General features: G+C 50.3%; 12 protein-coding genes across 12 annotated transcripts; 6 read left to right on the forward strand and 6 right to left on the reverse strand.

Moving 5' to 3' along the window:
* Positions 1-1,661: 1,661 nt before the first annotated feature.
* AKAW2_20288S (sugar porter family MFS transporter) lies at positions 1,662-3,612 on the forward strand (the record flags this gene model as incomplete). The annotated part of the gene is made up of 5 exons (XM_041684984.1): positions 1,662-2,084; positions 2,130-2,244; positions 2,300-2,731; positions 2,793-3,146; positions 3,209-3,612. 5 exons carry the CDS (start codon positions 1,662-1,664, stop codon positions 3,610-3,612), a joined length of 1,728 nt encoding a protein of 575 aa, XP_041539114.1.
* A 295-nt stretch (positions 3,613-3,907) lies between these two features.
* On the reverse strand, positions 3,908-5,873 carry AKAW2_20289A (uncharacterized protein; the record flags this gene model as incomplete). Its single annotated transcript, XM_041684985.1, has 2 exons — positions 3,908-4,024; positions 4,110-5,873. The coding sequence occupies 2 exons, from the start codon at positions 5,871-5,873 to the stop codon at positions 3,908-3,910; spliced, it is 1,881 nt and encodes a 626-aa protein (XP_041539115.1).
* Positions 5,874-6,693: 820 nt separating this feature from the next.
* AKAW2_20290A (4-hydroxybenzoate octaprenyltransferase) lies at positions 6,694-7,704 on the reverse strand (the record flags this gene model as incomplete). Its single annotated transcript, XM_041684986.1, has 1 exon — positions 6,694-7,704. One exon carries the CDS (start codon positions 7,702-7,704, stop codon positions 6,694-6,696), a length of 1,011 nt encoding a protein of 336 aa, XP_041539116.1.
* A 1,178-nt stretch (positions 7,705-8,882) lies between these two features.
* AKAW2_20291A (uncharacterized protein) lies at positions 8,883-10,263 on the reverse strand (the record flags this gene model as incomplete). Its single annotated transcript, XM_041684987.1, has 5 exons — positions 8,883-9,196; positions 9,259-9,698; positions 9,762-9,885; positions 9,934-10,060; positions 10,123-10,263. The coding sequence occupies 5 exons, from the start codon at positions 10,261-10,263 to the stop codon at positions 8,883-8,885; spliced, it is 1,146 nt and encodes a 381-aa protein (XP_041539117.1).
* Positions 10,264-11,331: 1,068 nt separating this feature from the next.
* AKAW2_20292S (uncharacterized protein) lies at positions 11,332-12,671 on the forward strand (the record flags this gene model as incomplete). Its single annotated transcript, XM_041684988.1, has 5 exons — positions 11,332-11,496; positions 11,570-11,945; positions 12,018-12,135; positions 12,198-12,265; positions 12,334-12,671. 5 exons carry the CDS (start codon positions 11,332-11,334, stop codon positions 12,669-12,671), a joined length of 1,065 nt encoding a protein of 354 aa, XP_041539118.1.
* A 245-nt stretch (positions 12,672-12,916) lies between these two features.
* AKAW2_20293A (uncharacterized protein) lies at positions 12,917-13,763 on the reverse strand (the record flags this gene model as incomplete). Its single annotated transcript, XM_041684989.1, has 2 exons — positions 12,917-13,706; positions 13,753-13,763. The coding sequence occupies 2 exons, from the start codon at positions 13,761-13,763 to the stop codon at positions 12,917-12,919; spliced, it is 801 nt and encodes a 266-aa protein (XP_041539119.1).
* Positions 13,764-15,211: 1,448 nt separating this feature from the next.
* On the forward strand, positions 15,212-16,289 carry AKAW2_20294S (uncharacterized protein; the record flags this gene model as incomplete). Its single annotated transcript, XM_041684992.1, has 4 exons — positions 15,212-15,453; positions 15,582-15,812; positions 15,885-16,101; positions 16,173-16,289. 4 exons carry the CDS (start codon positions 15,212-15,214, stop codon positions 16,287-16,289), a joined length of 807 nt encoding a protein of 268 aa, XP_041539120.1.
* Positions 16,290-16,298: 9 nt separating this feature from the next.
* AKAW2_20295S (putative spherulin 4 family protein) lies at positions 16,299-16,931 on the forward strand (the record flags this gene model as incomplete). The annotated part of the gene is made up of 1 exon (XM_041684993.1): positions 16,299-16,931. One exon carries the CDS (start codon positions 16,299-16,301, stop codon positions 16,929-16,931), a length of 633 nt encoding a protein of 210 aa, XP_041539121.1.
* Positions 16,932-17,899: 968 nt separating this feature from the next.
* AKAW2_20296S (uncharacterized protein) lies at positions 17,900-18,307 on the forward strand (the record flags this gene model as incomplete). The annotated part of the gene is made up of 1 exon (XM_041684994.1): positions 17,900-18,307. The coding sequence occupies one exon, from the start codon at positions 17,900-17,902 to the stop codon at positions 18,305-18,307; it is 408 nt and encodes a 135-aa protein (XP_041539122.1).
* A 956-nt stretch (positions 18,308-19,263) lies between these two features.
* Positions 19,264-20,342, reverse strand: SNZ1_1 (pyridoxal 5'-phosphate synthase subunit PdxS; the record flags this gene model as incomplete). Its single annotated transcript, XM_041684995.1, has 3 exons — positions 19,264-19,893; positions 19,988-20,170; positions 20,223-20,342. The coding sequence occupies 3 exons, from the start codon at positions 20,340-20,342 to the stop codon at positions 19,264-19,266; spliced, it is 933 nt and encodes a 310-aa protein (XP_041539123.1).
* Positions 20,343-21,331: 989 nt separating this feature from the next.
* Positions 21,332-22,348, forward strand: AKAW2_20298S (uncharacterized protein; the record flags this gene model as incomplete). The annotated part of the gene is made up of 1 exon (XM_041684996.1): positions 21,332-22,348. The coding sequence occupies one exon, from the start codon at positions 21,332-21,334 to the stop codon at positions 22,346-22,348; it is 1,017 nt and encodes a 338-aa protein (XP_041539124.1).
* A 402-nt stretch (positions 22,349-22,750) lies between these two features.
* Positions 22,751-24,988, reverse strand: LAC9_1 (fungal specific transcription factor domain-containing protein; the record flags this gene model as incomplete). Its single annotated transcript, XM_041684997.1, has 5 exons — positions 22,751-22,805; positions 22,908-23,689; positions 23,739-24,391; positions 24,444-24,847; positions 24,906-24,988. The coding sequence occupies 5 exons, from the start codon at positions 24,986-24,988 to the stop codon at positions 22,751-22,753; spliced, it is 1,977 nt and encodes a 658-aa protein (XP_041539125.1).
* Between the last annotated feature and the right edge of the window lie 307 nt (positions 24,989-25,295).

Below are 25,295 nucleotides of genomic sequence, written 5' to 3' on the forward strand. Positions count from 1 at the left end.
AAGTAGGCCACCCAGGACACTCGAAAGATACCGCAGCGTCAAGGATTGTTTGACAACAATTGAGAGTTATCAGTTTTAATCGCACTGTGTTCATGTCCGAACGATATACACTCTAGACCAGCAAACCCCAAATCATCAAAGCCGGGGGGTAGCCTGATAGCGCATATGTCAAAAAATCTGCTCAAGCGAGATGATCCATGATCGGACAAAGACGCCACGCATTTATTGCAGCCCCACGGGTTGCTACAAATGAAGGGTTAAGGTTCGATATCTTCTAGACTGATCGGAAGATCATTCACCTCGTGGATGCAAATCGATTTTGTCGATGACGGTTCGTCAAGATGCAGCCGTGGCACAAAAACCATTGGAGGTCGCAGCAGAGGGGGTTTACTTGGCAGCTGACGATCGAAAGGTTATACCATTCCCTAAGAATAGATGTACCGGTTTACGGCTAAGTTTTTTCCCTGTGAGCAACACTTCGAGTATTGTTTACGTTCCATTTTTTCATCTTAACTTTGCATCAGCAGACTCAATTTTTCCCCCACTTTGCCATCTTGAAAGGCTTTTGATCACCTCATCTTACGATCATGTGCCTGCAGTGGCGTCTGGGGGGCCTAATCGGCGTCAAACTAGGACATCACCCCGGTCAAGGGTCATTTGCACAATCAACTCCTTCTGAGAGACCATCCCGAAGTGGTGCCGCAGCAAGAGCCGGGCAATTTGTTAGAGTTCGGCCGCTGCCGACGGCCGACAGCCGATGAGGGCCCAGACTTGCCCACACGGCCCGTGCCCGGCCATGCGATACGGTGATTGGATACATTGCTCGCTTCTTTTCACCTCGATTGCGAGATCTGGAGCAGGAATCGTGTTCATAACTCCGAAGTCACAGAGAGACACGTTGACAACCACGCTAAGCTCATGCACGTGAGAGGTGACGCCGCCACGTGGATCTGGCCGGTTCCTCTTCTTTTCGCCATGCCGTTGTTTGTTCCCGGATTTCCCCAGATCCCCAACCAATCCCCCATAGGGCAACGCAACGTGACATTTGGGGTTGCAGTAGGACCCTTTTCTGACATGTGGTATGCCTTATGTTGTACTCTCGTTTTTGGAAGCGAGATCCTTGTTCTCCTCCAGTAAGCCACGTGCTGCTTACAACTTCCAAATACGTCTCTTTGGTCAAATGGGCCACTACCAACGAAGCTAACGGCCCCTGTCTACTATTTCTGGGGTAATACCCCGGGTCGAGGTCGCCCATGGGGTGAGGGTGTGTCACAGGCGGCTAAAGACTAGCCGGAATTTTTTTGGTGGCGTTTTCCAGCGGCCTCGACTGGCTCTTTCGCTGGGAAATTGAGAGCCAGGACCATCACTCCGACCCTCGCCAGTGGATGAACGCTACGAGCGAGCCAGAATCCTATCCCGACAATTGCCCGGTATGGCTCCTTGGCTGTTGGGCCTCAATTCGTAACCGAGCCCTAACCAGACGCCACAAAAATGCTTTGCGCCGATGCTGAGGTTCGTGGCGAGACGGCGTGCTTATAATACACGGCGTCCCTCGTGTTGCTGCATCGCTTGGCGAGGCTTGACTTGACTTTTCTCCCGTTTCTTTGCACGATTTTGCCTTTGAAGCATATTCTTGGCACTTGTGGTGAAAGCTTGTCACGATGGTGGTCAGTCAATCCGTCGTTGGTCGTACCAACGCCGAGAAGCCTCATGGCTTGATGGGCATGCTCAAAAATCCCTATGTCTTTGCGACATGTGCGTTCGCCTCCCTTGGTTGTATCATGTACGGATATGATCAGGGTGTCATGAGTCCCGTCCTGGTCATGGAAAACTTCGAGAACCATTTCCCGTACTTCATGGGCTCGACCGTCCAGGGATGGCTGGTTGCTTCTTTGGAGTTGGGTGCTTGGGCTGGTGCGCTGTTCAATGGTTATCTTGCGGATCGCATTTCTCGCAAGTACTCTATGATGGTTGCTGTGATTATCTTCACTCTGGGCTCTAGTCTTCAAGCCGGTGCCCAGAAGCCGTCGTACTTCTTTGCTGGTCGTATCGTCGGTGGTATCGGTATTGGCATGTTCAGTCAGGTAAGCGATTCTCTTATTCTTCTTTTCTTGTGCTAATCAGTGTAGGTTATTCCACTTTATCAAGCCGAAATTGCGCCTCCAGAGCTGAGAGGTTCCTTGGTCTCCCTGCAACAATTGTCCATCACCATCGGTACATCGATCGCTTTCTGGCTGGATTATGGTACACACTCCCTTCGCTGTCTATGCATAATACTCTCTTTCTAACCCTGCATCAGGAATGCAATACGTCGGCGGCACTACCTGCAATCCCGAAGGCATCTCCAACCCCTACCTCGCCGATGGCACCTACAACGCTGCGCAGAACCACGGACACACATGCTTGGGACAAAAGACCATCGCGTGGCGCCTGCCCCTCGCCCTGCAGATTTTGTTTGCCTGGATTTTGTTCTTCGGAATGTTCTTCTTCCCCTTCTCCCCTCGCTGGCTGATGTCCAAGCACCGCGAGGAAGAAGCGACCGCCGCCCTCTCCAAGCTCAGAAGACTGCCACCAAACGACCCCCTTGTGCGCGCTGAAATTCTCGAAATCAAAGCTGCTGTTCTCTTCGATGAGGAATCTGAAGCCGAAGCGATCCGTCAGGGTGGCAAGCTTGCTCCCTGGAAGATGCTTTTTGCTCCCAACATGTTCAAGCGTCTTGTTCTGGGATGCGGTATGTTATTCCAGCCGTCTTCATTTCAAAAGACATAGCTAATAATATTATTCGCAAACAGGAGCCATGATCTTCCAACAATTCACCGGTATCAACGCTGTCCTCTACTACGCCCCTCAGATCTTCTCATCGTTCGGTTTCTCCTCCACCAAACAAACCCTCCTGGCCACCGGTGTCACCGGTATCCTACAGATTATCTTCACCCTGCCTGCAGTGCTCCTGCTCGACAAGTTCGGTCGTAAGACCTTCCTGATCGCCGGAGCCATCGGCATGTTCTGCTGTCACATTGTGGTCGCCATCGTGGAGGGTCTGTACGAAGATAACTGGAACAAGAACGAGGGTCTGGATAAGGCCCAGGGATGGGTAGCCATTGCGTTTATCTGGCTGTTTGCCGTCAACTTTGCCTACTCTTGGGGTACGTACATACCAACCACTCCCCTCCATAATAACCAATACTAACCACTCATGAAAAAACAGGTCCCGTCACATGGGTCCTTGCCCAGGAAATTTTCCCCAACAGCACTCGCTCCCGCGGTGTCTCCATCGTCGCCTCGACCAACTGGATGTTCAACTTCGTCATTGGTCTGACCACCAAGGACATGCTGAACTCCATGAAGTACGGTACTTATATCTTCTTCGCTATTTTCAGTGCCTTGGGTGGTCTCTTCATTTGGAAGTTCGCCCCCGAGACAAAGGATAAGACCCTTGAGGAACTGGATATCTTCTTCGGTGGTGGTATGGATAGTATTGCCGAGGCGGATCGTCAGCGCATGGAGAGAATCTATGATAGTTTGGGATTGTCGGGTGTTAAGGAGGTTAGTGATCTGGTGGTGGAGAAGGAGAAGGGTGAGATTACGGGTGAGGTTGTCGAGATGTCGTAGATGGTTCAGTTGAGTTGGCTTGGGGGACAGTGCGGTGGGTAGGGTGAGGTGTGTAAAGGTGGTGGGTTTGAAGTTGTTTTGTGGTAATGTGTTTAATGTGTTGGGTGATTTAGTGACTTATAACACTGCATTGCAGTGTAGCTAGTTTGGTAATAGTAATTGCTCATAGGCAAATACTCTCTACTTGTCTCGGGATACCATCTGGTGAAGTATAATACTAACACTGAAGTCTTACAATGCTCAGTTCTGAGCAAGTAGTACACGAAATGTAGGATACAAATTATACAAGCACTAATCACACCCCCGAATCAATCTCATCCACAAAACCCCTATTACTAAAAGCCGTCCAATCCCGACACGTCTGCGCCATAGACTCCGGAATAGCAAGCCTTTCAATATCATCCGGTCGTTCCTTTACCACAGAAAAAGTAACCCGTTAGCATCCACTCCACCAGAGCATAAGTGAGAAAGATATTAAATGAAAGAAGAGAACTTACAACCACATTCAAAAGCAACCCGACACTAACATGCCACGACATATGACAATGAAGCGGCCAAACACCGGGATTATTCGCCTGCCATTCAAGCACCACATACGCGGGACTATCCTCCGTACCCGGCTGGACGATCTGTGTATCGCGACGTTGAGGATTCATAGGATTAGTGACGACTCCGTCCCAGGTCCCTCTTCCCTGGGCTAGCACCCAGTAGTTATGTCCGTGGAGATGAAGAGGGTGCTGCATGGAGAAGAGATTATAGACGATGAGACGAACGGAGGAGCTAGAGCCAAAGTTGTAGACGTTCAGGTCTGGATCTGGGTCTGAGAAATTGCCGGATTTGCCTAGGAGGAGGAGCGGCGTGTTGTAGTCTGAGCGGAAGGTGGAGTTGTTGACGTAGAATAAGGTGTGGCCGGTGGTGTTTTGGGCAAGGGTGATTTCGATGGTTTGGGTGGTGGCGGGTGTGGATGGGGGTGTTTGAGGGTAGTAGGGGACTGTGAGGTTGAGGGGGTCGTTGGCGCAGTTGTTGCTTTCCCAGGTTGTTGTCGTAGTGGTGGTAGGCCAGGTTGCTGTGTCGGCGTGTTCGTAGTAGATGGCGGCTTTGACGGTGGGGATGCTGGCTGTGGCGTTGAGGCAGGTCATGTCGATGGAGGCGCGCATCCAGTATGAGTCTGTTGGGTTTCCGATGGCTGTTACTATTACGTCGGTGCGCTGGCCGACGCCGAGGGTGACGACGTCGGTGGTGTAGGGGTGTACGGGGACGAAGTCGTTGGCGATCACTGTCATGGTGTGGTTGTCGATGGTGAACTTTTGGTTCGCATTGGAACCCGTGTTCATTAGTCGGAGACGATGGGTTTTGCCGGATGAGAAGTTGAAGCGGGATAGGCTGGAGCCGGGGCTGCAGGTGGTAGTAGCGCTGCTGTTGCAGTTGTAGGCGCCACGGCCGTTGATCAGGTTATTGTCGACGTTGGGGAAGACTGGGGGGATGGAGAAGATGCTTTCCAGGACTTCGAAGTAGCTCAGGTGGCTGTAGTCGGAGATGATGACGGGTCCTAGGTCGTAGTCATAGGTGGCTTCGGGCTGGACAGGGCCGTGGATGATCATGGGCCCGTATGCGCCGTCAGTGTATTGGGCGCTGTAATGGGAATGGTACCAGCTGGTGCCGTACTGGTCGGCTTGGAAGGTGTAAGTGAAGCTTCCTCCGGGGGCGATGGGGCACTGGGTGATGCCGGGGACTCCGTCTTCCCATGGAGTTTTGGCTTGTGTGAGTCCATGCCAGTGCAGGGTCAAGCCTTCTGCGGTGTCGGTTGTGATCATGTTGTTGACGGTGACGGAGATCATGTCGCCCCAGTTGGCTTCGATTAATGGGCCGGGGAATTGCCCGTTGATGAGGATGCCGCTCTTCCGATAGCCATCTGGGGCGGTGATGTCCCGTGTGATGGTGAAGTTGTAGTGGCGTGTGACACCTGTGTCAGGGGGGCCTCCTGAGGGCGAGATATCCTTCCATGGGGGGTATTCTTCGAGACTAGAATGTTGATCTTGGTTGTTGCCATTAGAGTGCAAGAAAGGGCCAAGAGGGAATGTTGGCAAGAGGCCATAAGAAGAAAGACCTAAGAAGATATCAATTAGCCGCGAGAGCTTTACAGGGTTGAAAGGGAAGAAAAGGGCATTGTGAAGAATACCATCAGGGAGCTGTGGCTCAGACGGGTGGAAGGAGGCAACCGTCCCCAAAAGTAGGAACCAAGACTGCCAATAGACCATCATATTACGCTATTCCGTTGTTTGCTGGGGAGACAGCATGATTTCAGATGGGTCGCAGCTTAGATATAAGTAAGTTTTACTCCTAAATAGAACTGATCCTGCGAGTTAGATATAAATTTAGACTTGTGAAGGATCAACCTTTACGCCAGATTTGAGGTGAACAATTGATCTGAGTGGGAACAGGGGGCTTGTAGATGGCTAGCCACGTTTTCCTATGTTTGTAGCATGCTTGTTGGTATCACCTATAGTACTAAGCTCAATTACTTGGCTCACGAACCCAGATCATGACACCAAGTAGGGATGTTTCCAGAACTCTACGGATCTGCATCAGCAACGTGGTGCAGCTCTGTAGAGCAACGATAATCCATGACTATGAGGGCCAGCTCGACCCCCAGATTCGAGTTAAACAGAATCATGTTTGATGCACACTTAGCGACGGCCCCCAATAAGTGACCCACTTACGGATAAAGATTTAGAAGATCTGGAGCGATGTGACTGTAGATATTGATTCTTTGTTTGGCCCCCACAATACTACTGCTTACTACAGCTTAGTATCTAGAGACTTGCCCTAGTACCTAACTGCTTGCTGAGAATGTTGATGCGGCATACTGCGAAGACCAATAACTGGACACTCTATCATCCACCACGCAAGTTCTGATGATTTGCATTCATAAGTAATCAGCTGATTCGAGTTAATTGATAACCTACGTATGAAGTGATTCTCGAATATAACTATTTCCTCCCAATATATTTAGATCTACTCTATCACATATCTCCCCCTCACACCACTCTCATCCACCCCTCATTAAACTCCTCCTCCAACCTACGCCAAAAGATCCACCAAATACTGAGCCAAAAACCCAGCCGACTTACTCCCTCCAACAATAAAGAACCCCATACGGAACCAATACAAACAACTAGCCGGCTTGGTCAAATCGACCGAATAAATCATCACGGCCAACGAAAGCGCAGTGCCACCACAGCCCACAAGGAAGTAAACCGCCGACAAGCCCGCAGTAACACCCACAGCAACCATGAACCCAACCATGGCGACACCAAGCACAGAGGCAATAATTTTAGTGGAATGCCTATACCTCACCGCCATGGACTTAACACCCGCCTGAACATCATGCTGCACATCCTGATGCGCGTAGATCGTCTCATAGATAATCGTCCAGAGGAACTCGACCACGAACAAGCAAGCCGCCGGAGCGGAGAATGGGTCCACGCCCATCCCGACAGCGGGGAGGATCATAGTCACTGAGAAGGGCAGGCCCAGAAAAACGGGGGTAAAGTCCATGAAGCGTTTACAGAGGGGGTAGATAGCGTGAAGTACGCCCATGGCGAGACTGTATGCGTGACATTGGGCGGGGAGGTGGCTCAGGATCCAGGCGGTGATGGCGACTTGAGCTAGGGTGAAGATGTGGCCTTGCGTGGTGGAGACGGCTCCGCGGGCAATGGGTCGACAGCGGGTTCGGGGTACTTTGCGGTCGAAGTCTTGGTCGACATTGTCGTTCCAGGTGCAGGCGGCCCCGCGGATGAAGTTGGTGACGATCCAGAAGAAGACAAAGGATTGGAGGAATTCAGGGGCTGTGATGGGCGGGGAGGCTAGTGTGGCGCCCGCGGAGAGGCCCATTAGGGTGGGCATGAAGAAGCCGAGGAAGCCCGGTCGGTCGAGCCGCATTAATTGGACGTAGGGCACCCAGGATGATGGGGCCAGTTTGGCTACGCCTTGGATTGGCATATCGTTTGTGGTCGGGGCTTTGACCTCCTCGTGACGGGCGGTTATGGCCACCTTGTGCACGGTTTGGCGCTGGGTAAGGGTCTCTTCCATTGTGTTGGCGTCAGGGGGAAGGATGGTTGAAGGATGAATCGGGGAGGCTATGATAGGGTAGACACTGTGAGTGCAGTGTTGAGAAGAGTATGTCTGATCTCGGAGGAACCGAGAGTGGATTGGAAAGGATGAAGGATGATTGATGATGGATTATTTTGGTTCATTGATATGGGAGGGATGTGTCTTATATATCTTATATTCCAACATTCATTGCACATACGCATTGTTCTAGATACAGATATTGATCCGAGAACAGGTAGATACAAATGGGTGAGAGATTATTCTGCCAAGTCGTTGTTCCCAAGCTATACTCATTATCTGGAGACAGGAAGACTCGAGCCATGGCAAATACAGAAAACTGGACGAGTGAAGATTGCGGGCTGTGCTCACGGTGACCCTCCCTCTTCGATTAGGTTGGGGTCCAAGAAATGGGGCAGTAAAGCAAGCGAGCCTGCAGTGGTTTAGCGGTTCACTGTGAGGGAGCCGTGCTGCAGTCCGAATGCAGTAAGTGATGTTCTTGATAAGGCGTTCTGCCAGTTATCCGGACCGTCGATCTTTGACTATTTGCGGAATTTGTTTGCTGCATACAAAGGAGTGTCTTGATAGTTGATAGAGATGAGGCTGTATATTCAATTGTTATGGATTTCATAGCATTTGATGCCGAGATCAGGGACCAAAAGCATCAGCGGATAAGTATTTAAGCATGTTTTGGCAGGTCTCCACTTATCACTTGTCTAGACACAACACACTACGTACTACTGGTACTCCACTGCACCAACGGAGCAGTCACAATCTGACATGAGAAGAAATATATGAAATAGAAAAAGAAAAAGAAAAAGAAAACGGGAGAGCGGAAAATGATGCACTACGGAGTACTTGCAGCACAAATGGCATCGAAAACATAGATCTAGCGGTACTGCCACATAATACAGCAGCGTAACAAGACGTAATCCGTTAGATTAACTGGCCAGTCTCGGAGATGAACTCTGCTTCCAGCGAAATGGGGGCCAATCTATCTCCAGGTCTCCGCATATCAGAGAGCGGCTAAAGCCCCCACCGAACTAATAGAAAGGAGCCCTATCTCCGATTTGACATGGGCCAATACACTAGCAACATGGAGAAAATTCAATTTTCAATTGAGCTAAGTAGAGGTACGTGCACCAGCAATAAGTTCTGCATCATGCAGCAACGGCTTCGATAATGCTATCCTGCAAGCTCTCTGTATACGTGTGCACCTTGTTAATCTTCAGCCCTGCGCTCTGTAACAGCTGATTCCACTGTTCCTGAGTTCGCTCCCGAGCGCCCAAGGCCGCCATCATGAGCATGTCTAATTGTGCCTGCTGCCAGTGAACGCCAACATTAGGCAGGACCATGTCATCAATCAGAATGTAAGAGTCTGGGGCCATAGCATCCTTAATATTCTGCAAAATCTCCACGCACTTGTGATCTGGCCAATCGTGGAGGATATTCCGCAAATAGTAGAATTTCGCTCCTGTTCTCATGTCAATGATTGTATACTACAGGGTAAGCGATGGGAGTTGGGAGAGGTCATACCTTTGACTGGCTGCGGAGTGAAAAAGTTATAAGCCATGAACTCTACGCCAGGATGCTGCGTCGCGTTGGCCGTGGTCGGGGCCAGATCCTGAACAATCACTCGACCTTCGAGTTGGCTGTACTTTTCCCGAAAGGAAATGGCTTGCTGGCCGAACCCTCCTCCAATATCCACGAAAAGGGCTCGGTCAGCGCTTGTTTCGCTGGCCTTTTCGGAGGCTGGGAAGACATCCAAGAAGGTAGGCATGCCAAATCGGTTGGCCTGCATGTGTTCATTGAAGAATGCCAAATTCTCAGGGTGTTCCTGCAGCCATAGAAACGCCGGTAATTCCGTGTTCATGACTCTCTGGAAAGGTGTCTTTACATTGTCTTGAATATCGGGGTATCCGTTCTCCTTCAGGAAGGCTGGGAGATCTTGGATGGATGGGCCGGCATTATTGAAGCTGCATTACAAGGCAGTTAATAAATCAAGTCCCTTGTGAGAGTTGGTTAAGGGTATTACATACAGATGGCCAACAGCAGCTTGGAATCCACGCTGGGAAAAGGTTCTAGAGATGTTGGACGCAGTGAACGTATCCTTGGCAACCTCCTGGACTGCGTGATAGGAAGCCAAATAACGCAGTAACCGGCCTTGTTCGGTTAGCACCGAGCTCTTTCACTTGTGAGGGAATTACATACCCGTGAACACTGGATTGGCTCCTGTGCTCTCACTCAGCTGGTCCACAGTGAGGGGGCCATCGGCCTGTGTTAATAGCTCGAATAGCTTTAGATCGATGGCGGTGCGGATACAAGCCAGTTGCATATTCTGGTGAGGGGATATCCAGTTAACTACACATGGCTTAGCCAACTGCAGGAGCGGGTGCATACGTAGAAGGTAAAGCGCTGAACAGTATCATCTGGAGATTCGATAGAAGCATACAGCTTGCTCAGTGAATCCAAGATATCCTTTCGTGTTTTCTCATCACCGGCCTTGGCCTGTCTCCGGACTTCTTCCACTAGGGCCTCCATGGTTTTCTTTGCTCGTTCGTATGTTGCTGGGTTTCAAGTCACTGACGGACGCTGAATTTGAGAACCAATGGGGTGATATGAGGCATGAGTAGGGCAGGATTGTTACTACTATTTAACTACAGGGAAGATCACACTGGACACAAGGTGCAAACATCACATTGGGCATCCTTGATACTGGGTTTGTGCTAGAAGACAAAGAAAAAACCTCTGGGCGGTTAATGTCAATTCCGCCTCCAGCAACCTACGTTTGGATTTCCAGGGGGGCCCTACGACTTCTCTAGTAGACTAAACTCCAGTAAACTAAGCTTAGATTTGTATGGTGGAGCCAATTTGGGGGCTGCTGCAGCACTGAAGCCCTGGTCCACATAGGGTAAGTCGCTCCCTGCCATGGAGGGCCGCTTTCCACCGCAAACGATAATACAGACGGGATAAACTGATCGACGGCTGGTGGGGACCCTAACCCACAGAGAGCAATCACGCTGAGCCATCGCAGCCTTTGAGTTGGCCGCTCGGCTACACAAATCCCCAAATTCATACTAATTTCTGACGGGCGGAGCCTTAGACCAAGTCTGTTCACGTCTCGCGTTCCAGTTGCATGTCTCCGGCCAGCGCAGCCACTCGAATCACACTAACTAACTGGTCAGTACCTGTCGGCAGAGGACAAACATCTTGCTAATAAACTAGTGAGAAATCGTACAGAAGTGTCAGCCATACGCATTGACTGCCGATAATCTCAGTAAGGTGGCTAACTCCAGATGTGGTAATATTCTTTCGGCTATCCCGTACCCTAAACATGTTCCCAGCAGGTACTTCTCCTCACTTTGGCCCCCAGACAGGTACAAGATTGTACATGAGTCCGATACAGCCACAGGTCGATCGGGCTCACTACCACTAAATGGCGAGGTTGACTGCATATTCCAGCTGCACGTCTACGCCTGTGGGGGCGTCTTATTCATGGATGCATGCTTATATGCGTGAAAACCCCTCCTTTCGCTATGATGACAAGCCGAGCCCATATCAGTCGCCCCTACCAGCCCCAGTCGCGAAGCAGAAAGAAAAGCATTCAGCATGAGTGCACCACCGGCTGGCGGTGATCAGAATCGCGGCCCTGCTCTGGTGGCCATTTACTGGGCCGAGACATCTTTCGCCATTCTGGCGGTCGCATTGCGACTCTATGGCCGGAAACTAATCAACGGCTTTGGCGCTGATGACTATATGATGGTCTTCACCCTGGTACGCACACCAGTCCCTTCCTATAGCCCGCATCCAACCATACTAACATGTATCTCCTCTTCCCCTTCTTCAGCTCCTCTTCATCACTCTAGCTGCATTTGTGACCTACCTCGCCGACAAAGGAGGCTGTCGGCATCTGTACTACTTAACAACCGACCAACAACTCCTAGTCGTGAAGTTTAACTGGATCACTCAAGTATGGGGGATTTTCGGCTTCGCGACCGGCAAGAGCTCAGTGGCTCTACAAATCAAGCGAATCCTGGGCCCAAATGATAACTGGATGAAATGGCTCTTATGGTTCCTAATGCTCTCTACTACCATCTTCTGCGGGTTGGACTGCCTCTTCGGTATCGTGCAGTGTGATCCTCCCCGCGCACTATGGGAGCCTTGGATTCCTCATACCTGCTGGAACACAAATGTACAAGCGAACTTTGCGATATTCATATCAGGTATGTTGCCAATATTATCCCATGAGGCCATCTTTGCCATTGGACTATATGACTGATATCACTGCCCTACAGCATGGAACGTGCTGGTAGACCTTGTCCTCGCTGCTATCCCCATCCCGATTATCTGGCGGACGAGTCTCACCCTCAAGCAGCGGATTGCTACCTGTACCCTTCTCGGGCTTGGTCCATTGTTAGTATTATATCAATTATCCCCGGTATTCTGATCAATCATAACTAACTTCTTTATTCTAGAGCTGCAGCCTTCGGCCTCGTCAAAATCCAATACCTCGCTGGACTGAAAGAGCGTTCTGACCTGACCTGTACAGCCCCCCCTTCTTCCCAACCTCCCTCTTTCATCGCAGCGGTTGCTAACTCCGACTCCTCACAGGGCAAACATACAACCTATACGTCTGGTCCGGGTCCGAACTTTTCGTGATCATCATCTGCGGCTGCGTGCCCCCGATGCGTCCTATATTCACGACGCTGTTTGGACAGAACAAGAGCCAGTTTACAGGCTACTATGACTCCTCCTCCGGGTATAAGCGCCGACAGAATTACAAACTCAGTACCCTGGGATCGTCGCAGCCGGTCCAGAGTCAGGATGAGGATACCGAAGCGCTGCATTCTCGGGTAGAGGGGACCGGATCACATCTGCCTAAGTCGCGTTTTACTGAGGGAGGGATTTATCGGGAGGTTAATATATCGATAGTGGAGGGGCCTAAGTGATAACTTGTATATATTATAATTGATTCATGATATTAGTGTATTGTTATTATGGATTCCCTTATCGATCTAGGAGCCTTTGCTTGTAAGGTACTCACTTTCCTCCTTGAGAAGACATGATATAGTATAGTATAGTATATATTACACATCTACTCCCGCTCCCCAAAATCCAATATACTAACAGATACATGTCGAATAATAGTAAACGCTGAACATTCAAATAGACCAAGATACCCAAGTACTCGGCCTCAAAGCGCTTCACGAAGCTCCTCCACCTGCGAGACATCCTCCACAAAGATAGCGCCATACTCTCTCATAATCAGGATCCTCTCCTCCATATTCATGGCGAAACCGATTCTCATAAAGTCTCTTGGCATTTCGCTGGGATTCGCAAACCTCAACACCCACACGCCTACACCATCCGCCGGCCACCCAAACACCAGCACTTTCTTTTCTTCCTCCGTCATCTCTCCCCCCTCTAGAATTGCCTCAAGCTCATCCTCCCGACTCGGCCACCACGTCGCCCCAGTCCGGCGCAAGAGCTTACAGAACCTGTCCTCCTCATCGGCACTGGATGCGCGCTGCACGGCCTGAAAGCGCGGAAGCGAGAGGAAAAGCAGGTCAACCAGGTCGGCGTTCTTAATGAGGACGCCACCGGTGAAGGGGTACCCATAGACAAGGCATCCTCCGGGGCTGAAGACGGTCCGTTCCGTTGTCGGGAGAGGAGGGTTTACGGGGCACGAGCAGTCGTCGTCGTCCTGCTCCTCGTCGTCGAGTGGGAGTCGTCGGCCCACGATCGGGAGGCGGTCCACGTTGATGGGGAATACGCGGCCGATGGTTTGGGCGCAGACGAAGGAGAGGAAGCTGGACACGGTTGCTCGACTGAACCTGGGTTTGATAAGTCCAGCAGGTGAAAGAGAATCGGTAGGGAAGACGCAGTGAGGGGAAGGGAAGATCACGTGGCGCAGGCCCGAACAGGCAGCGACATTTATAGTAGCATCAAGCCATGATTGCTCCCTCCAAACCTCATCCGCACCACTACAGAGGATCTCAAAAATTACAACATAATTTTTTTCAGGCACACTGCCAAGACATTAGCGCGGGTAGATAATTAAACGTTCAAGGCCTAGTATAGATATTAACCTTAACCGATGATGACATATCCAGAAAGTATTACCCATAAAATACATCATATATCTCATGCCGAGAATTCTCCTGTCTTGGTAAGGTAAGACTTATCATCAAATAAAGGCTAGTAGGTTCTATACTAACTGCATACCAGTGCCAAAGACTTTAATAATATTAGTATGTTCAATTAAAAAATGATACTAGAGTCTTGGCAGTAAGATTCGGAAATAATAGTGATGTGTTTGTTGGTTAAGCTGAATTCGAGATCGACAATCTGGTTGAGGAGCGGGAGGTGGGTTTTCAAGGTCAACATAAGGGCCGGGTATACAGGCAATACATACCTGTTTGCGATGTCATGGAGACAGTGAGGTAGGCGTAGAAGGATATCTAAAATACACTGCAGACTCAAGATCCCCGGCGTGTAGCCTGTGTGGAGAAGCACACTATATACTTTAACACATGGTACTTGATAAAGCACTTAGTAAGTCAATATAACCCGGAATCATATAGATTGATGGAGACCATCTTACATACAAGCCAGGTTGCCAGGAACTGACTATGTTCCACCACTGTTAAGGTCTATCTACATCCACAATACATACGATATCCTGACAGTCCGGAATGTTCTGGTATGGGCCTGCTCTGCGCATACCAGCCTCAACTATTTATATCCCTATACACCATGTCACGTCCAACGGAGAAAGTGCCTGAAAAGGAGCTGGAAGTGGAGACCCTGCTGGGCCGAGGAATTATCTCCTACATATTCTCAGAGGGCCCGCCTGGACTGCAGTCGCTGTCAGCGGGGACCACGAGGACAACCCGGTAAAAGGTACAGCACTTGAGATGAACGTGCAGAGACCAGTAGCTGACCCTTGTAGCTTTCCTGGGAACTATACCTCCGAGCCGGAGAATACCGAAGTCAGGAACAGAAACAATGAAAGGCGTGGGCCGAGCCCTCCTGAATTGCACGGTGCGCGGTGGATGGACCCTCAGTTCACTCGGAGTTGGGGGCCGTCCGCGCGATCCGGAGCGTTAAGCGGTAGAACCAGTGTGGCGCTGTGGTGTAATTTGGACGTCCGCTCGACAGCACTGTGATGGTCTTACTTTATAGTAAATTGCACTGACTGGAATATCTTGTAGGTCGCGTCCTCGACCTCGCCATGCGGTAGACGTACCGTAGCGAAGCCGAGTTCCATCTTGGCATCATTCAAGGAGCCCGATGTCCAACTGCACGATACCTATACGGTCTAGAGAGAATGAGGTTGAATGTAATCTTTCAACTAGCCCCGTTGGGTTGCCTGGTTGGTTATGTATAAGGGGTCGGTGATATAAAACCCTGTCCTTTTCGCTAGATTCCATTCAAATTCCGCTATCCCAGACAGCTAGTGAGCCAGCCAGACAGATAGCACGCCAACATGGTTCTCCCTGCGGCTCTGACCGCGTTAGCCCTACTTCTGGGCTACACTTCAGCCGCGGATCCGCCGGCGGATTTCCCAGGCGACGAGACCCCGTACCGCGTGATTCCCACCGGCACCGTGGGACCAGACAACGCCATGGGGACGTACCTCTATGGGTACAATGGCTGCAATGAGTTCTTTGGAAAAGGAGCCAAGGGCAAGATTGACGATGCCTATTATGACGCGTGGCTAATCACGAAGTACGTCAGACACCCCCTTCTGTTACCGCCATGGTTCGCGTTTGTTGCGGAAGCTGTGCTTTCTCCACGCACCCCAATTTTTATACGGATCCTTGACTGACTCTATCACTGTGCGTTCGCGCTCCCAGCACTGCAGGCGTGGCGTCCAATATTGATTGGAACAACGCAGCTGCACTGGAGTTCCTGGGTGCCCCGGGCCTGAACCAGGGCAAACAAGGCCAGATCCAGGCGGTGCTGAAAAACGTCGCAACGATGATCTACAGCTACGAAAACCCCTTCCAGCATTACATCAAGGTCCGGTGCGACGATCCGAGGAAGAAGTGCCAGAAGAGGCCGGATCAGGATCGGTGTTTGCCCAAGTATGTACCGTGTTGTTGTCAATGAGTATTACCTTGAAAGCGACGGACCGTACTAATGCACTCAACTCCCAGAAAACCAGACCCGGGCGAGGCGCCCAAGCCCAAGCCCACGCCGCTTGCATATTCGATGAACTCGGACCCGGATAGCAAGGGCGTCCCGATGATCAATTTCTGCGAGGGGTTTTTCAACCGCCACAGTCTCGCGGACGCAATCACCTACGGCAAGGCCCTCGCCAGCCCAAATAACCTGAAACTCGCCATGTTCGATAACAGAGCGCAGACATTCCTGGTACGTTGAATCGAACATCTTTCTTCGATTGGACTCATGTGGTATATACTAACGACTCCTGAATCGATCAGCACGAGATGCTCCATCTCGATCTAGCCGCGGACTCCTCCGCGGACGATACGCCCAATCCGCGCGTCGACGATCTCACGATCGACTTCAAAACGGGGAAAAAAGACCGGTTTGACTAGGACGAAGTCATGACGACCAAGGCCTACGGAACCCTGGCGACAAAAATCCTGGCTCGGTACCAGGGGACCGGGCCCGGAGGGGGCTCGACGGGCTACCATGTTCAGCGCAACGCCGACAACCTGGCGTACTATGCCCTGGCCAAGTACGTCATGACGAAGAACGGGAACATATACCCGCACCTGCCCGTGGTCACGTACAAACTCTCCGGGCCCCCGTACCCGGGAACCCTCGCTATGTTCGAGGAGGAGGACGGCAATTTTTACATGAACACTACCGTCGACAATCTGTCGGCCTGGGAGACAACGCCCGGTGACAACTACCCCGGCTGTTCGGATAATGAAAACCCAAGTGCGGGCTCTTCGATCCTCACCATTGACAGATTCACTCCGGACTTCGCGTACCCAAACGACTATATCAGCCAAAAGAAGAAGTGGATCGAAGACATTCGCGGGTCTGATGCGGGTGAAAATGATGGCGGGTCAGGAGGCGACCAGGGGCAGCAGATCACCATTGCCTCGTATATCAACCCCCTCAGAGACCCGACCGCGTGGTCATGGCTCCTCGCGTATGACACAGGCAAGGTCAACATGTTGGTTGCGAATGTCCTGAACGGGCCGGATTATATGGTTAACAAAGATTAGCGGTCGGTCATTGATAAGGCTGCAGGTCAGGGCAAGAAGATCCTGGGCTATATGCATACTAGATACCTGGAGATCAGCCAGCAGCAGTTCACCACTAGACTGGGCTCCCGGAACCTTGCTGACTGGGCCTCATAAATTAAACAAGATATCGACAAGTGGTATAAGCTATACAGCTCCAGCCTCGGCGGTATCTTCTTCAATGAGGGATGGCCGGAGTGTGGTACCGATAATATCTACACCAATCTCTACATGTATATTAATGATTATATGAAGCGTAACCACCCCGGTGCATCACAGTCCTGAACCCCGGCTTGCCGATTACTAAATACTTCGAAGACACTATGGACATGCTGTTAATATTTAAGAATAGTTACAAGATATACCAAAACTCCTTTATACCAAATGACTGGACTCCCAGGAATTCCTGTAAGATCTGGCACATTATCTACCAAGTGCCGTAAGATAAGATTACTACTGTTGCCGCTCTGGCCTCGAGCTGTCATACTAGGTTGATCGAAATCACGGACGATGTCCCCCCGAATCTGTATGATAATCTGCCCAGCGATACCTACATACAAGCAGTTATTGCTGCCATAGACAGCAGCACACCTCCCATTAAGGACCCGGCTGGAGTTACTAGCTTCTATGTCACGAGTCTCTTAAGTAATGTGGCCGTATCTTCTTCCGACTACAGCTCTGTCATCCTCACCTGGTCCTCTGTTGTGAATGCCCTCGGATACGCGGTCTACAAGGACAGTAAATAGGTCCTGGAACTGCCTGTCTTATTAATCCGAGCCACAATCGGCATGATTGATCCCGGAATCTCTGGTATTACCTTCGAGATCCGAACAGTACTCTCCTCAGACAGCGGAGGCGGCAGCGCCTGAACAGTCTCTACCAGCACAAAAGCCCTCCCGGAAGACGGCTCTATTGTGAATGTTGGCTTCACGCAGAACAGCAACACAGTCATGTATACAGCAGACATACTCATCCCCTACGCTTTTGTGCGCCTCTTCATCGGTAAAGACCAGCCGGAGATCGGAAATGCGCACGGGTGGCCGATCCAGGTGTCCCCGACCGTGACCGGGTGGGCGCAGCACGAGATCGTCAACTACCTCGTTGAGGGCAATGACTTTTACTCGGGGCTCTACAAATATGCGGGCACTTGGTATGAGACGAGCTTAGTGAATGCGGAGTGGATGTGGTCGTCTATTGGTGAGGCCAAGCAGACTCAGGACGGGTATACGTATACCTGGGTGGTTCCGCTTGGGGGCACGGATGCTGTTGCCAAGGAGTATGTCGTGCAGGGGCAAGGGTATGCTCCGATTAGTAATGTTTTCAAGGGGAGCCTGAGGCAGATAGGGTCACCTTTTTGATGGAGGGGATGCTCTCCTCTCTGGATTCGTGAAGTAGGGATGGGAAAGCGAGGGACATGAGGAGCCTAAGCTCCTGTAGAAGTCGTGGTTGTTGATATGGTGAATGAAAAGAGATATAGATATAGATAAATATAGAGTGTATTACTTCCCTTGCACGTACTCTCGATTTCAGACGTAAACTGGCTGCAATGGCTGGTGAGGACTAATTGACATCGCCCGACAGTCAGGTACAACCTGTTATTACTGGAACAAAGCCGTTTTTCAAGCCACCGGAACGCCATCAGCCGCCCAGCTCTGTGCGCTCAATTCAATCCCCCAGGAAGCTGGAATGGAGGATAAGGATCTAAATATCCACTGCAATAGCCCTCAGTCACTACGGGCTATGGTCGTAAACCACCTCGCATGGTATCACAATCTTTAAAATGGTCGCCGTGTCTCGGATAACATGGATCATGCCCTGTGTTCGTGGAATGCCTCTCTTAAAGGGCCATCAGAAATTGTATAAGTGAGCAAAAGTGTCCTGTAACCTTTCATACTTATAGGAAACGAGTACGGTAGGAGTACTACAGCTGACAGGCTCAAGCATCTGTCTCTGTACATACTCAAGCCCATAGGACTCCTGCAGAATTTTGAGCACAGCGACATTTTCCGCAGAACGGAGCTGGGTGGACTTGGTGTCTTCAAGTATTAAATGGCAGAGATACTTTCTCACATCCTTCGAGATCAAGAAAAAAGCGGAGAAGTAAAATGAACGCATTGGTAGTTTAGGCTATAATTCTAGTTCGTTGCATCCTCATGCTGGGACAGATGGGATCTTACTGCGAAATAGGATGTGCAGGAGCTGCTCCTTGACAATATGTAAGAAACATGGCAGTCTCGGAAGCCATACCTCAAGGCGAGTATATAACTGACACGCAACCATCCACAGCGTCATATACCGAGGATCGATTCCAACTCTACCACCCACGCTTGGCCAGCCTGTCCGACTGGGCCATCTGCGATACATTGATCCCGACCATGGCCTCACCTAAACCCTCGCTGACCTCCGCCAGGACGTTGGGGTCCTTGTAGTGGGTGACGGCCTGCACGATGGCCTTGGCACGCTTTTTCGCGTCGCCAGATTTGAAGATCCCGGAGCCGACGAAAACGCCGTCACAGCCCAGATTCATCATCAGCGCGGCATCGGCGGGGGTTGCAACACCCCCGGCGGCGAAATTCACCACAGGGAGACGGCCCTTCTCTGCGGTCTCGTAGAGGAGCTCATAGGGTACCTCGAGCTCGCGAGCGTAGGCGCGGAGCTCGAGCTCCGGGTCTGCGGAGGAGGTGAGGATGGCGCGGGCGCGGGCCACCTGGGAGTTGACGCTACGCATATGCTTGACAGCCTCGACGACATCCCCGGTGCCGGCCTCACCCTTTGTGCGGATCATGGCAGCACCTTCCGAGATACGACGGAGAGCCTCACCGAGGTTGCGGCAGCCGCAGACGAAGGGGGCCTTGAATCCGTGCTTGATGACGTGGTAGACATCATCAGCGGGGGTGAGGACTTCAGATTCGTCGATGTAGTCAATACCAATGGCCTCGAGGATCTGACGGTGGGGTTAATGACGCGTGAGCCTAATCGAACGCCCCGATTGGGTAAAGAGGCATGCACAGGTGGAAATGAGCATTGGGGGATGCTACCTGGCACTCCACAAAGTGACCAATGCGAGCCTTAGCCATGACAGGGATGGTGACGGCCTCCATGATCTCCTTGATCATACTCGGGTCGGACATGCGAGCGACGCCACCTTGAGCTCTGATATCGGCGGGGACCCGCTCCAGGGCCATCACGGCGGCGGCCCCAGCTTCTTCGGCGATGCGGGCCTAGGGCAAGGTCAACCATCTCGGAAGTACATCGTCTGGAGAAAGAAAATACCTGCTCAGCGTTGACCACGTCCATGATCACACCACCCTTCAACATCTGAGCCAGACCGGCCTTGACGGTGAAATCATTAGTGGGGTTCCCGTGGGCAGAACCGTTTTGCTGAGAGGCCATTGTAGGTAGGGGTTAGGGTAGGGTATATTAGAAAGAAAGAAGGGGAAGGTGGTCAGAGGAAGCGGATAGAATAAGAAAATTTATAGATGTAATTAATGTAAGAGAGGGAGAGGGGAGGAAAGATGTGAGTCAAGGTATGAGAAGTACCAACAAGTAGCTTGCTGGGGTGATCCATCTCGGTTTCCGCGAAAAAAAAAAATAAAACACGGACTGTTGGGTCCGACATTCTGCCTTGGTGATGACAGAACTCCACTCGGTCTCCCTTTTCGACTCGAACATCTCCTATGCCCACCATCAGCCCATATTGAAGCTGAGGAAAGGTCAAGAGCGCGGGAGACCTGCTAGCGAGGCAATAACTATAGTAACGATCGTTTGTTCGCCAAGTTCACCTATGCACTCGGGTATTCTTAGCGGAATGATCTTTTCATTCACGCCAAACATACGTATCATCCTAATGTTCGCCAAGCCCTGGTTAGTTACTTTTGCACACAGATTTCCGTGGCTAAGGGTTGCCTTCGGACCATGTTTCCGAGGCTGCCGAATATAGCCGGTCGGGCCCGGACATTCGCCCCGAACGTTTCTTGAATGACCTTAAGTTAAAGTTAACTAGTTAGTTAGTTACTCCGTACTGCCTGACTCATTCGGGGCTCTGCAACCTAACCTTTCTTTTTACTTTCTTTTCTTTTTTTGCAATCGTGAACCTGTCTCAAGTTCTGATCAATCATCCTCATCATGGTTCTAATTCCGCCTTTTGAAGTTACCATCGTGAGTCGCTCGCCCTTCACTGACATTCGCTTTTCTACTCAAAACTCCCAACTGACGCTTGTAATTGGTAGTGGATTGAACAACTTGAAGATGGTTGTAAATATGACCTCGCCACCACGTGCACATCCAGTATCTCCATTGAAGAACTTGAAAAGCTTTCACTTGATCCATCAGCGACATCATAGGCTTTGTGCCCACGGTCGCTAAAGCTCAGTTATGGTCCAATGAGAGGGTCCGATCGCCTGCGAGAAAATATTGCATTGTTGTATAACAACCCCAATGTGACAAAAAATAGCATCCTGACGACAAATGGAGGCATTGTCGCGAATCAAATCGTTCTTCAGTCGCTTTTGTCCCGCGACGACCACATTATTGTCATGTATCCAACTTATGAGCAACTTTATCAGACTCCTCGAATGCTCGGAGCAGAAGTGACTCTTTGGAAGCTTGACCCTTCACGGGGTTGGGGGTTAGATTTGGCCTTTCTCCGATCATCAATAAAGAAGAACACCAAGATGATCGTCTTGAACAGCCCGAATAATCCGACCGGAGCCTATTTGTCACTTGCAATGCAACATGATATTGTTCGCGTTGCTGAGGAACATGATCTCATCATATTCTGCGATGAGGTGTTCTATCCACTTTTCCGTCTTGAGGATGCCGATTGTCCCCGATCTTTTCTTGATCTTGGATATGGAAAGACAGTCGTTATCGGCTCTCTTAGCAAGGCCTATAGTCTTGCGGGAACCAGGACGGGGTGGATTGCATCGGCAAATAAAGAGATCCTCGAAAGGAATGCGGCCATGCGTCACTACACCACAATCAGTGTTTCCCAACTTGATGAGGCAATCGCAGCAGAGGCGCTCGCAGACCGATGCCGTCTACCTCTGCTCCTCCGCTCAAGCACCCTGACAGGGACGAATATCCGAGCGCTGGAAAAATTTGTTGACGAGCACGCAGAATGCTCGTGGACAAAGCCGTTATCAGGAACCACTGTCATGCTTAAATTTGCACGGGATGGGAAACCTGTCAATGACAGAGAGTTCTGCCTCCGGTTACTAAAGAAGCATGGTGTTCTTCTTTGTCCTGCTAGTATATGTTTCGGCGATGGGGACAGTGGTGACTTCCGGGGATATGTTCGTGTGGGTGCTGCCATTGACACTGCAGAAATGGAGGGTGCCTTGCAGGAAATGAGGAAGTTCATGAGCGAAGATTTTAACGCCATTCCACTGGCGTATTGATTGGAATTTCTCTTCCCCGAGTCTCTCCCACTTGACGCGAGCGCATCCCTCAGATACGTGGGAAAGTTTCGTTAACACTGTAGGTATACACTTATTGAAGGACGTCATCTGGTCCTGTTTGGAGGCCAAATACATATACCATTTTCAGGGAAGCCATGACGATGACATTTCATACGGAAGTATCCGAGGCAGATAGACAAAGGGTAGCAATGACATGATATCACACGCAAGGTGGCCGTGAAGTATAGTTCTAAACTGAAACATACCAGCCCGTGATGGCATCTTGATCATGAGAAAACCCGAATTTTGAGATCGCGTTGATGGATTCCTCCGCTGCTTTCAAAAATTATCTAGATTTAGTACTTCTGATTCCAACGCATCCCGCAGGCTCGGAACATTCGGCTATTCATTGTGTTCAGCAGGTGCGTTGAATTGCTCCCATACATGATAATCCTGGCTGTTAGTTTACGAGTGTATTAATCAGTATTGTGTTTCCAAAAAAAAAAAAAAAAAAAAAAAAAAAAAAAAAAAAATTTCTACCGAGCAGCAATAAACTCACAATATCTCAGGTGTTACCAGGAAGATACTTTCAAGCCCGGGCGTCTGAACCGGAAGCGAATTTTCCAAGTATATCGCTGAATCTGAAGCGGAATGATTCTGGTCCTTCTCCGGACAATTGCAGTTTTTATAAAGAGATTCTAGGATATTGACACAATGAGATGCAGATTTGTTGAACGGGATTATTGACTCAATGACGCTCACAGCTGTTCGAGCCTGAAATTGCCACGAAGCGGCCTGTGTCGAAGATGAATCATAACGAAGACACATGAGCGGTATCAAGGCGGCCGTGAAAATATAGTCTAAAACATACCAGCCCGTGATGGCATTTTGATCATGAGAAAACCAGAATTCTGAGATCGTGTTGATGGATTCTTCCGCTGCTTTCAAACAACGATTGATAGCAGTGTTGACGCTGGTTGGATTACTCGGTTCTTTTGGCGGATTATTACGATATCGCATGATGTAGAGCCAGACAACGAATGGTCGGAATGTCAACAGCCGAAAGTTGAGGCAACGCCAATGAAGGAGCGCATGGCAGAAAGAGTACTTGGAGGGCTGTGTGGTGTTTGTGCGAAAGAAAGATGGAAGTGATGATTCCCAGTGGCGAATGATGGAGTCATCAAAGTTGAGCAATTCTTTTGCGTAAGGGTAAGGCCCAGAGATGATTCGCGGATAGAGTTTGCCGACAGCAAAGTAAAATGGTGCCCCGAATTTTAAAATTGAGTATAAGGTCGTATCGTTTGCTTCAGCCGTCACAGAACTGGTGTTTGGGTTCAGATCCTAGAAACCGTTACTGCGGCGGTCACAATATCAGTCAATGTCCACAAACCAGGTCATGTATATTAAGAGGATATTCGGTTTCGATTTCGCTTTGTGGAAGACCTTGAGGCCTGGAATATGCTATGGAATCTTCGAGGTTCAGAGTGTACAAGCACCACCACAGGCGCCGCCGTGTCTCCCGGAAGAAAGGGGCGCTCATCGAAGAATGAAATTCCTTGTACAACCCGATCCCCATTGCAACCCGGTTAGCAAGCCCGAGGTAGTTGTAGCCGGAATTAAGCCTATATCGTTTGCGCAAATAAATCGACATCAGCATTAGTGCCTGGACGAGGGCAACATTGCCCACCTCCATCATTTCATCGGAGAATCGTTTCTTTGCAACCTCGAAAAGGGCCATGTCGATGTCATCTCGCTCTGTCGAAATTGAAAATGCTCCTAGAGCGGCGACTGCATAAAGAAGCATCTGCCAAAGATCGTCGGATGGCCGATCAACCAGCTCCACCACCTGAGCCCGGAACGTTGATTCGTGTATGAATGGGTATATAGGGTGGCATCGCGCGAAATAGGCATCTATGTGTTCTCCCAGAAGGGATACTTGCATTTGGCATGGGTTTTTGATTGGTGTTTGGGCAAAGACCGGCTGTGGGTAAATAGCATCTTGTATGCCACTGATGCGGAGAAAAGCCTTTGTTGACGCGATGCCTAGAACAACGGCCTTAGCCATATTCAGAAATCGTATTAGCATCAACCTTACCAAAATATCCTCCTCTGGCGGATTCATCTACAGATTGGCGGTTGAAGGCTGCGCTATTTTCAACGCCTCGACGTTCATCCCATTCACAGGTGGCCAATTGAGGCCCAAGCTCTGGCGGGAGAAGAGCGCATCGTGTCGTATTCCCTTGTTTTGAAGACTGTCTAGAAACATTCAACTCGGAGTCTTCAAGGTATGCACTGGCTTCAGCTGGCAATACTGTATGGTGGTTTGGCAGGGAGGTAATACGGGAACTCAGCTGCCGTGAGTGCGAGTGTGGCTCGCTTTCAATATGGCTGTTATCGTTGCCGCACATGGAACTTGGGTCACTAAAATGCTGGCGACGATCCCGTGCTTGAAGGAGGGCTCTTGCTTCAGCAAGCTCGTTCTCGATTCGGCTTACGTATCTAGTATAAGGTCAGCCCAGTCCGCATTTATTAATCCAGTGAAAGGATCAATTTCTACCTCCTTGTCAATGGCGTTCTGCTTGTCGTTTGGTAGTCGCATAATTTGCGGGAACGTCGGCATGCTGAGCAACTCGGTTGCATGCGGTCGCACTGCTCCAAGGTTAGATGGATCTGACGATTGGTGATTACCCACCTTTAATTTCCTGTTTCTACACTCTCCGCATGCTCTTGCGGGGCTGGGCATAGTGATCAGGAGTCGGAAGTTCAACTGTCAAACAAAGTTCTCCAAGGCGGGCAGAAGGTTCCCGGGCCAGTCTTGATTATTCTACCGGAAGAAATTTTATCCAGTGGTCACCTGAGTATACATCGAAGCTTTTAAACTTTTACAAATGGCGATACGATGAATCATCCATGATAACTAGGGTGGTCTTTCATGGGTGAGAGGAAT

This window comes from Aspergillus luchuensis, chromosome 2 (assembly GCF_016861625.1).
Source record: "Aspergillus luchuensis IFO 4308 DNA, chromosome 2, nearly complete sequence".
Lineage (NCBI taxonomy): Eukaryota > Fungi > Ascomycota > Eurotiomycetes > Eurotiales > Aspergillaceae > Aspergillus > Aspergillus luchuensis.